General features: G+C 42.9%; 1 protein-coding gene across 2 annotated transcripts; it reads left to right on the forward strand.

Annotated features, from left to right (window-relative positions):
- The first annotated feature begins 187 nt into the window (after positions 1 to 187).
- Positions 188 to 9,648, forward strand: CYP24A1 (cytochrome P450 family 24 subfamily A member 1). 2 transcript variants are annotated; one of them, XM_072879091.1, is made up of 12 exons: positions 188 to 445; positions 536 to 726; positions 1,161 to 1,254; positions 1,976 to 2,072; positions 3,290 to 3,381; positions 4,176 to 4,287; positions 5,671 to 5,816; positions 6,131 to 6,297; positions 6,484 to 6,562; positions 6,989 to 7,183; positions 7,293 to 7,404; positions 8,277 to 9,648. In XM_072879091.1, the coding sequence occupies exons 1-11, from the start codon at positions 188 to 190 to the stop codon at positions 7,401 to 7,403; spliced, it is 1,542 nt and encodes a 513-aa protein (XP_072735192.1). In that variant the 3' UTR covers position 7,404; positions 8,277 to 9,648. The 2 variants fall into 2 exon arrangements, with proteins under 2 accessions (XP_072735192.1, XP_072735191.1); XM_072879090.1 differs by having other exon boundaries at positions 8,272 to 9,647.
- Positions 9,649 to 11,111: the final 1,463 nt, after the last annotated feature.

Consider the following 11,111-nt stretch of genomic DNA (forward strand, 5'->3'; position numbering starts at 1 on the left):
TGCCTCGCCTGAGCCCTTTCGTGAACCACTTGCCCCGCAGCCTCCCCGGGCCGGGCCGGGCCGGGCCGGGCCAGCCGGCCCCACCTCACCCCACCCAGGGCTCCCATTGGCCCCCGATGAAAGTCCAGCGAGCCTCCCGGCTGCTATATATATACATATATGCGGGTGGGTGTCTGGCAGCGCGGCCATGGGAGGCTGCAGCATCTTCCTCCGGCACCACGCCCTCACCTGCGGCCGCGCCGCGATGAGCCCCGCCGGGCGCGGAGCCCCCGCGCAGCGGTTACTCGCCTCCTCCCTCTGCGCCCTGCGGCCGGCGGCGGCCCCCGCTCCGGGGGGCCGCGGGCACCCCCTGGCCGCCCTGCCCGGCCCCCCCAGCTGGCCGCTGATGGGCAGCCTGCCCGACGTCCTCTGGAAGGGGGGGCTCAAGCGGCAGCATGAGACGCTGGTGAGGCGGGCGGAGGGATGGGGATGCTGCGGCGGGGCAGGCAGGGGCGCGCCTCGCACTCACCGGGGGGGGTCTCTTCTGCGCCCGCAGGCTGGGTACCACAGGCGGTTTGGCAAGATTTTCCGCATGAAGCTGGGGGCTTTCGACTCGGTGCACATCGCAGCCCCCTGCCTCCTGGAAGGCCTGTACCGCCGGGAGAGCGCCTGCCCCCAGCGCCTGGAGATCAAGCCCTGGAAAGCCTATCGGGACTATCGCGACGAGGGCTACGGGCTGCTGATCCTGTAAGTGGCAGCCGCAGCAGCCGGGCGGCCCCGGGGAGGTGCAGGGAGGGCCGGTTGCTCCCCGCGGCGGGGGGGGAGCCGGTGCGGGCGGGCTTTCTGAGGCCCCCCGGGGATGGATGCTGCGGGCGGGCGGGCGGCCGCCGCCTGCCAACCTGCCGCGCCCGGCTCCGCGGGGACCGGGCCGGTCTCCCCGGGCTCCGCTCCCGCGGGGCGGCTGTGCCGGAGCTGCCGCCCGGCGCTGCCGCCCGGAGCGGGTCTCATCCCCTGTCCCCGAGAAGGGGCGGCGGCGGCCGGTTTGCGCCCGCCGGTGCGACGAAGGCGCGGCGGCGCCCGGCGATGTCTTGCTGCACATGCCGCGGGCTTGGGGTTTTTTCGTCTTTCGTTCTTCTTTAAGCCTTTCTCTTTTCAACCTCGCTGTTTTTAACTCAATCTAGGGAAGGAAAGGACTGGCAGCGGGTAAGAAGTGCCTTTCAAAAGAAATTAATGAAACCCAGGGAAGTTGCGAAACTGGACACCACAATCAATGAGGTACTGCGCTTTGAGAAATTCTCTCTCTCTCCCCTGTTCCCTGGAAACCTGGAAATAAAAGCAGATCAAGTGACCAGGCGTACCTGGAGAGCTCTTGATCTGCTCTCCGGTGGTAAAACCAGGAGTTAATACTCTGAAATCATTCAGGGAATAGTAAGTACAAACTGACTATTAGGGTCTGACCAAAAGTGAGACCACACAGAAACCTGTAGTTGAGATTGTCTGCCTCCACAGAACAATAAGATGATTCCACAATGATACGGGCTCCTGCAAACAGAGTTTTTGCTTACTTTTCTTGCATTCAGTGTTTTTTGCCTTTACTGCTTCATTCTGATGTTCCTCCTGTCAGGGAACACCTCCCTCTTTAACATCTGTGCTCCTCATTGAGTTTGAGGAGCATCTGTGATAAACAGCTTAATCCTCTTTATTGTGAAACTCCAGTATTATCCCAGCGTCAGACTGAAGCATTTCATCCCTGTGGAGGAAAGCTCAGTTCACTGAAGTACAAGCAGTACTAGCATGAGAGTCATGTAAAATCCAAACATACGTTAACACAAGGGGAAATTGAGTCTTGTTCAAATAACAGGAAACATAAGTATTCCTCTCTTGTGGGAGATAGTTACCTATTTAAAAGACAGTCGAAATGCTAACTTACACAGGATTTGTATTAGTTGATGTCATTTTATTGCCTTCTTTTCTCCCTCTTCTCTCCACCGCTTAGGTCCTGGAGGACTTTATGCACAGAATAGATGATGTTTGTAACCACAATGGACAAATGGAAGATGTCTATTCAGAATTCAACAAATGGTCATTTGAAAGTAAGTTGTTTTTTGCCTGAGAATGGTATGCATTTTGTACCTGCCATGGCATTTCAGTTAAAGTACGATCAGTGGTGAATGTGTAGGCTGATTATTTCCAACCTATAGCTACAATATCATGGAAAGTGGGTTGCAGAAAAACCAGAGGACTACCAATGCATGTGCAAAATTCAGCAGCAGCTATACAAACTCTCCTGTCTGTTTATCGATGTGGCTTGTAAAAAAAATCAAAAATAGTGACTTATAAATCCAAAACTTGAGGGAATCACAGTGCATTTATCTAGAGTGGGATCAGAGAGCACATGACCATTTTTGTCCATCTGATACTTGTTAATTACCAGCAGCACAAGATCAATGAAATGATCCTGTAACAGTGAAGAAGTGTTGATTGTAGACAAGGGTTGGAAAATCCCATTTAAAATGTTTATATTGGGATTGAGAAGCACTGAAATAAGTTACCAAGACAGGAGCCTCCATCTTTAGAAACCTTTCAGAGTACATTAAGGAACCATCTGCCAGGAATGACGTAGGGCAGAAGAAACTGCATCCGCGGTGCCTAACAAGGAGGGATGGTCGGGTATAGTGCGTAACTGAACAAGCTCTGCCAGGCCTGTCCTGCTCTCGGCTGGCTCATCTCAGCAACCTGTGTACTGAGTTCCTGAAAATGTTTTAAATGCGTTTTTTCCACTGTCAGTGGTGATGGCTGCTTTTGGGAAGGGAGAAATAGGAAGTGACAGCTTTGGGGGGAAAAAAAAAAGAGCAAGTGGAAAGAGGTGGACGCTGGTGGAGTGTGGGATGCTGCCAGTGTTTGCAAGTGGTTTCTGGCTGTGGAAAGGGCTAGGAGATGCTGGACTAGATGGCCTCCTTAGGTCCTGTTTTCCTGTGACTCAGTTCTCTTCAGTAGCTTTGCCGAATAGCTTACTTGCCAAATATGCCAGCCCTGCTTGGCAGAATGATCTGCTGCTCGTGAGGGGATCAGTGGTGATTCTTATTTGTGAAGAAAGTGCTACTGTAAGGGCACCTTAGCTAGATATACTGCTACTTGGGTCTGAGGCAAACACGCAGAAGGTGTTTTGAAGTGCTGTTCTCACAGGTGTGTATCATAGAACAGAGACCATTTTTCAGAAGGATAATCCAAGCCATTCCTTGACAATAAATGGTGGGCACCATGCACCCTTTTGTTTATATCATTTAATGATAATATTGCTTAACAACAGGTATCTGCCTGGTGCTGTATGGAAAGAGATTTGGTCTCCTACAGCAGGATGTAGAAGAAGAAAGTTTGAACTTCATCAAGGCTGTAAAAACGGTATGGAAGGGTCTTTACTGGGGCTGTCGTGGTTTTCTACCCCTACTACTAATGAGAGTGTAGCAGTTTAAGTGGGTCACCTGAAAAAAGAAGCTCCAGCTTCTGTGCTACATGTTGTATTGGCAGCCTTGCACATCCAAGGCAACACATATGTGCAGTGCTAGTCTGACTGTCCCATTTATGAAATGCCTAAAGATGTAGGGGGGAAATGCTGTATGGACATCAGGATACTCCTGGAAATAGAGTTGTCAGGTTGGTTGGTTAACTTTCCTCTCCCTCTGAGACACCTGTTGTGCAACACTGCTGTTAGTTGGGTGGGACTCTTGGAGTTGTGTGGGATTATGCAAATACACTGGATTTGGAGGTTAGTCATTCCTGCAAGCACACCTGCTGTGCATCTTGCTGCAACTTGGACTCCAGTGATATATATCTGCCTAATTTTAGCCATCTAAAAGATAGGCATCTAGCCTAGCCTAGTTTTTTAGCTCCATCCGTTGTCAAGGGAGAGAGAGGCACTGCCAAAGGGTGGCTTGTCCCATTCTAAAACAGGTGCCTAAAATAGATAGGATGAATCACCTACTGGAGAAGCCTCCTATTCTCCACTGGCTGTCCCTCATTTTTAGCCAGATACAGTCTAAGTAGGTTGAGACCCAATCAACCAGGATGTCAGGATGGAAAATCTGCCAGAATCTAGACTTCCTGAAAATGGCCTCCTACTTTACAGTCTAATTTTGTTCACAGATTGCAAGTAGATAGAATAAAGAAAGATTTCAAAAACTCTTTCCCTATCACAGATGATGGCTACTTTTGGAATGATGATGGTGACCCCCGTGGAACTTCACAAGGGTCTGAACACAAAAGTCTGGCAAGCTCATACTAAAGCATGGGATGACATTTTTAAAACAGGTTATTTTTTTAAACACGATTTCTCTCCTTTCCCTTCTACTCTATTTCCTACTTGGTGGAATTAACTTTCTTCATGCTTCCTACTGCCCTATGCTGCTGTTAATTGCTACCTTCAGCACAGATGGAGACACCTTTGCTGCAGCTAACCACAAACCTATTCCAAGCATAGGAGCACTGTCTCCTTATGACTAACACTTAGCTCTGGTTGTGGGGCAATACCCAATCCCCAGGGAAGCCCCAGAAATTTGGGAGCCAGCAACATCATGCGTCCACTTTAATCTGTCATAAAAGTAAATAGCCAGAAAGTGTATAATCTCTTTAAAGGCAAGGTATACGAGTGAGAAAAGGGACCTTCCTCAAAGGGACCTCAAAGGGAGTTTTCTTCTTGAGAAACAAGACTTTTACATGCAACAAAAGCCTGTTTGCTAAAAAAAGAAATGATAGGTTTTCTGAACAACCTGGAATATAGTTGTAAGTTTTAATTTAAATCATAAGGTACAGTTTGTCTTTTTGACAACATTTTCTGTCTATTTAAGATTAATTGACCTTCAAAGTTACAAAAATTACTCTAACTCAGATATGAAGTTAAGTTTATGTTTTTCAGTATTTTGCTAGACAGTGGCAGTTATGGCTAAAGATTAAGAAAGGTTTTGGCACTTGGATGATTGTAATGCTGTGATATATTTCTCTTAGGTATTTCAGTACTTGATACTTCAGGAGTTTTGGTCATGCCAGCCACACGTGCACTTATTTTATTGCTTCTTAGTTTATAGGTTTTAGGAAAGACACTTTAAACCAGTTTTGTTCAGAAAAAACAGTTTGACACCTTCACTTGACTTGAATAGCTCCTTGCTAGGAACTGGTCTTAACAATTGGGATATTCATGAGAAAGGGTGGGCAAAATCTAGTTCTCTGTATTTAAAAAAAAAAATAGCATGTAGAAATTTGGCATCTATTTTTGCCTTCCCCTAGTAAGTCAAAGGCTTAAGTTTCCCCTCAGGGAGTCTGACTGCTAAGTCTCTTTGATTTTTTTAACACCTTGATCCCCTTTGAAAATTCAACCTAATAAATTTTACACACTTGTATTTCTGTTTGCTAAATATTTCACTCAACACTTCACTGATTTCCTTTCCTAATTTAAGAAAGCAGAATTCCTAATAGTTTGCAGGAGGTCTTTCTGTTCAGAAGTGATTTTTGTGACTGAGTTCTTTGTTTAAAAAGTTAAAATACCATTATTTATTCAGTATAATGCTCATCACTTGAAAAAAGAGCACAGCTTGGTATCCTCTTTCAAAATCCTGCATGTAAGATGTATTTTTGCTTTTATTTTTATAGTATTTTTAGTGATTTTCCATTAATTACCTCCTGCTCCTCCCTCCTCAGCCAAGCACTCAATTGACTGTCGACTGGAAAAACACTGTGCAAACCCTCAGGAGGATTTCCTGTGTGACATCTATTCTGGAGGACAACTTTCCAAGAAGGAGCTGTATGCTGCCATCGCAGAGCTCCAGATTGCCGGAGTTGAAACGGTAAACCTGACTTTCCAAGAGCTTGTTAAAATTAGCATCCTTCCAACTCCCTGCTTTCTTCCATAACATCTGAGAGTGAGCTAATCCTGTAGGTGCTTCGGTGGCCTAAATGTAAATGGATTTTTACCTGAAATCACTAGATTCTTTATTCTGTTTGTGACTCCTAGAGAACAACTGAGATGGCTCATAATCCCTTAGGTTTACAAAATACCATAAGGCAATGACCAGCCGTAAATGTTGCTTTGAACTTTTGGCAACTTCTTGTTTCTGTCATTACAAATGGAGGTCTTACGTTTCTTTTTGGTTTGTTTCAGACGGCCAATAGCTTACTGTGGGCTTTGTATAACATTTCACGCAATCCACATGTTCAGCAGAAGCTTTTCCAGGAGATACAGAGTGTTTTGGCTGCTAATGAGAGTCCAAGTGCTGAGAACTTGAAGAATATGCCTTACCTAAAAGCATGTCTGAAAGAATCCATGAGGTAAAATTCTCAAATAATTGCAAAAAGCAAAATTATGACAAAGTTTTTTACCAGCTAGTGTGTACTAGGGAGAAAGAATTTTCTAGTATATATAATTTTGTTCACCTTGTTGTTTAGGGTAAACTATGATAGATACAGGAAGAAAAAATGCTGGAAATTTAACCCATTTTGTTCTTTTCACTGCAGATTAACACCCTCAGTGCCATTTACCACTCGCACCATTGACACAGAAATGGTTCTGGGAGATTATGTACTGCCCAAAGGTGTAAGTCAATTAATCTAGTTTATTAGAATATTTTGTCATTGATTAACTGTCCTGTAAACCACTGAAGTTGGTCATATTTCAGTCTCAAAATGACTTTGCCAAAGGATGAGTCCCAGGATAAGGAATGAGAAATTCACACCAAGAATTCCCATAAACTGAAAACCATACCTGCCTGCACTGCTGTTGAATTTAGACAAAAATATTTTGGTGTGCTATTTCAAAAAAATTTTTCAAACTTTCCAGTGATTTTCTGAGGAAACTATGACCTTTTCTGTGTTTGAATTAATCTTTGGAGAATTACATGACATCTGCTGAAGAAACTGCCTTGCCTTTACTGTTGCATTATTTTTTTCCATTAACAAGCTGATTCACTTGGTAGCTCTAAGCCAATTTGTAATGAGACTCTCTCTATTGCTTTGTTTATAGACCGTACTAATGATAAATAGCCATGCCCTGGGTTGCAATGAAGAGTACTTTAATGCCTCGACTCAGTTTAAACCAGAGCGCTGGTTTCAGAAGAACTTAATAAATCCTTTTTCTCATGTTCCATTTGGCATTGGGAAGAGGATGTGCATTGGGCGCCGCGTAGCAGAGCTACAGCTTCACTTGGCCCTTTGCTGGGTAAATACTCTAAAACGGCATTCTGTACACAATGCCTGGTTGTTCAACATTTAACCTAATCAGGAGACCTAGAAGCCAAAGCATGCTAACTGCAATGTTTGTGTTTCAGCTCATTCGGAAATACCAAATTGTAGCAACTGACAACAAACCAGTAGAAACACTCCATTCAGGAATACTGATTCCCAGCCGGGAGCTTCCCATTGCATTTCACAGACGATAAGGTATGTGCATAAGGGTCTCCTGAGTACATGAGACTTTTCTTTGAACCTCATTTAGAATTTTCATAGAACTGTCAGTGTAAGAGAACAGATGTTTTTCTAGGCTTTATTCTCACAATGTCAGATCTGTTAAATGCCATCACATTTCGTTACTTTTAACAGAAAATATCCTATGTGCTAAGAAGACAAATTTTGTATGGCCTATGGCTCTGAAGTTAGCTGTCTAGTTTTAAACTCCAAGAGAGCATGTCTTCTGATGCAGATGATGCAGATCAGAAATGGGGAAACCAAAATGTATATACTGTTGGGGAAAATAATAGCCATTATTTTGTTATAACATAACTTCTCTACTGCATTTCTAGAAGATATTTCCTGAAAAATAGCATTTGATTTTGAGCATCAATGTACAGATTAAAAATAAAATGCCCTAGTGAAGGAACAGTACACCAGGGCACTACAGAGTTTAGATTAGAAAATTTTATTTTAGGCAGAAGGACAAAGAAAAGAAATATCTATTTGTAAATAGTCGTGCAATGTTGCAACTTATTATACATTTTTGGTTCAAAAAAATTGAATGTAAGATTTCCTCTGCTCACAAGCTTATACAAAAAAGCTAACAAAAAGCTTATTTGTGTGAAAATCTAAATTGGAAAACTGGGTCCTTGGTCTCAAATTAAGTCCACAAACTAGAAATCAAGTGACATTTAACTGCTATGGAAGATATTTTTTTGCTGGCCAACACCACACAAAAAAATCACCCAACATAATTTGAGTAGGGGTATTAATTCCATTGACTCCTTTAACTGAAGTTTGTTCAGTGCTATTTGCTTTTAAATAATCGATCACTATATAGATTCTTTTTCTCTTTAGTACAGCTTGCAGAAAATAAATGACAACCCTGCTGCTGCTGCCTTCTCTGAAAAAATATACATTGACTGGGAAAGCCAAAGCCTATGGTAACCAGTGGAGAAACTGCAACACACACGCTTGAACAATTCCTGAGCCAGAAATAGTATCAACAAAAGCTCCCATACTGTTTTATTGGAAAGTGTGGTTAGTTAGTTCATCTGTACTTAGCAATGTTAAAAGGAAAGAAAAATACCATGCATGTTCATATACCTATGCAAATATACTGATTTAGTGCAGCTGAGGGACTGTACAGGATAGAGCTTGATAATGAGCTGTGGAGTGTATGTACAGTTCTTCTTAGTGCACAGTGAAATTATTATAGCCTCAAGCTGTTCAACAGGCTAGCTTGGAAAGGGCTGGTTTCCAGTTTGTGGGTATCATATAGGACACCTAGGGGAACAACAGTCATGACTGAACTGGTCCCATTAGCTCAGAGTTGATGAGCTTTGAGAAGTCACCTTAAGCGAAAGAAATTCACTTAGTCCTTACCAAATTACCAATGTCATGAATTAAACTGAGAAGTAAGATGGCAGTCTGTAATAATGCTAACAACAGGGCTTGAAAATTGGGATAATGAAAGAAGTATGCTTTCCCTAATGTTATTCACTTCCTTAACAAAAGGGAAATAGGGACAAAGGTATATAACAGGATTTATTCCTCATGCCTGCACAGTACTTTGATTTGGACGGTTGCAATACTGTGCCTGCCACATACTCTGCTCATACCCATAGAGTGTTTCATGCCTCCAACTCCCAAACAAGCCATTTTATCACACCTTTATTGTAAAACCTTAGTGGCCTTTTATTGCATGAAAGGCCTTATCCGTAAATGGAATCACTGGAATCCTATGGGTTCTGCCACTATTAAATGATGATTATCCTAACAGGATAGTTACTTCATCAGATGAGTAATATAAAATGTATGTTTCAAAGAACCACAGGATATAAGGATCCTAAACATTTCAAAAAGGTCTATTTCTTGTGGAGATTTCAATACCTGTATCTAAAGGTTAAAGTTGTCACTGCCCTGCATGTAATACTGTACGTTAGCTATTATGGTCACTAGTGTATTTTTCCAATGATGCAGTTTCAAGTACAGGTTTTTATATATAACCATGAATGGTTATTTTTATTTTTTTACATTCTGAAATTATACAAGTTCTTAGCATCTGTTGGTCTGTCTCCTGCAGGTTTTTTGTTTGTTTTCCTCTGCTGTTATACTCAGACATGTAAATGTAGCCATATTACAATGTGTAAAGCAATTTGTGCATTATCTGAATCTTTCTAGTCAATTTGGTAATAGTCAATTTTGTAAAATAAAGATTTCTATTTTTTTTTCTATAAATAGTCTTCCATAGTTTTTTATAAAGTCTTTGTAGCATTACAGAAATCTTGTCTTTCATGGTAACTTCTTGTAAAAAAAATTGCTGTGGTACTTTCATCCTTCTGCTTAATATCCTCAAAGGGCTTGAACTTGAGGTTCTACAAAATCAAGTTACTTTAATTCAACACTGAAAAAATTCTGCTTTATGATACCCCCAAGTTGCTTGATTGTATGCTATAACCACACCTTAGCTGGGAAACCATTTGCAAAGCCCAGCGCCCGGCGGGAGGGTATGGTGGGCACTGCCTGGCGCAGGACCAACCCGGGGAGGTGGATCCTGGCTTAGCAAGTACAGGGGAGTTAAGCCCTGCAGTGCAGAGCTTTGATGCCAAACTCCTCTTGTGCCATTAATCTTCTTGCCATTCCTTCAATCCAGGCTAGCCCTAGTATTCAGGAATGTGTTAAATCCATGCCCACAGTGCCTTTCCCTCTGTATAATCCTATCAGACCTCAGTGAACACAAGCTTTCTGCATCCATAGCACAGTCTGAACATGTTCCTCCCCAGCATGCACAGTACTGAGGTCTCCAGGGATGGGATTGTTACATTTCTCTCCTATTATGACAGGATAAAATCAATATAAAGTTTTGAGGAAAGATGAAAATAGTTTGAACCTTTGCAGGATCAAAAGAAATGATGTCTATAAAAAAAAGCCATCCACCCAGCACTGTGACTGACAGCTTGATGGTTACACAAAGAGCAAATTTGACAGTCATCAGAACCGTGCTGTCTTTGCCAAGTGAAGGCTGCCTCTGGCTGAGTGAATGACGGTGTAAGAAAAACCGTCCAGCACTATGTGAGAATATTGCTTTTCTGAAAATCATATTGCAATGTGTACTTCAGAGTGACTGTAGTTTGTGCTGCTGAAACTAATCTGACAGCCGTCCCAGGGTCCCAGAGCCCTGGGAAGGTGGGCTGGGAGACCGTAGGTGCTCACCCGATCCCCGGGGAGCTTTGGTAGCTCCTGCTAAGGTGCAAGACTGTGTGGGGAGATCTACCCAAGCTGCTACAACAATAGTCTCTTTTTATAGTATTATAAACTAATATTACTCCATTAGAGCCAATGGAGTTGTGCCAATATGAAAAAGTGTTAACAGAAAGTCGGGACTATTGTTCAATTCCAGGCATATCACATTGCTCACAAATGTTCAGATGATTTAACTTTTAAAGACAACCAAAGAGAAAAGGTGTTACCTAGTTGAACTGACCTTGACAGCCTAGTTATCAGCTATTTCGAAATCCTTTATTGCTTCTGCATAGTAAATCACAGGTTCATGCTTACTGGACTGCTTATTATTTTTGCTATTTAAATTTAGTGGACTCAAAGATCTATACAAGTGTTGCTCTGAGTAAGGTTTTGACCAACTCTATACAAGCTGAGGTACAAATGTGTGCTGTCTTCTGGATTGCTAAAAGTAC

This window comes from Ciconia boyciana, chromosome 14, assembly GCF_034638445.1.
Source record: "Ciconia boyciana chromosome 14, ASM3463844v1, whole genome shotgun sequence".
NCBI classification, from domain to species: Eukaryota; Metazoa; Chordata; class Aves; order Ciconiiformes; family Ciconiidae; genus Ciconia; species Ciconia boyciana.

Bases quoted from the DNA above. Each gene is read 5' to 3' on its own strand.
- CYP24A1 (XM_072879091.1), top strand. From the start codon at position 188: ATGGGAGGCTGCAGCATCTTCCTCCGGCACCACGCCCTCACCTGCGGC. The intron at 5,817-6,130 runs GTAAACCTGACT...GGTTTGTTTCAG, and splicing joins AGATTGCCGGAGTTGAAACG to ACGGCCAATAGCTTACTGTG. The intron at 6,298-6,483 runs GTAAAATTCTCA...TTTTCACTGCAG, and splicing joins TGTCTGAAAGAATCCATGAG to ATTAACACCCTCAGTGCCAT.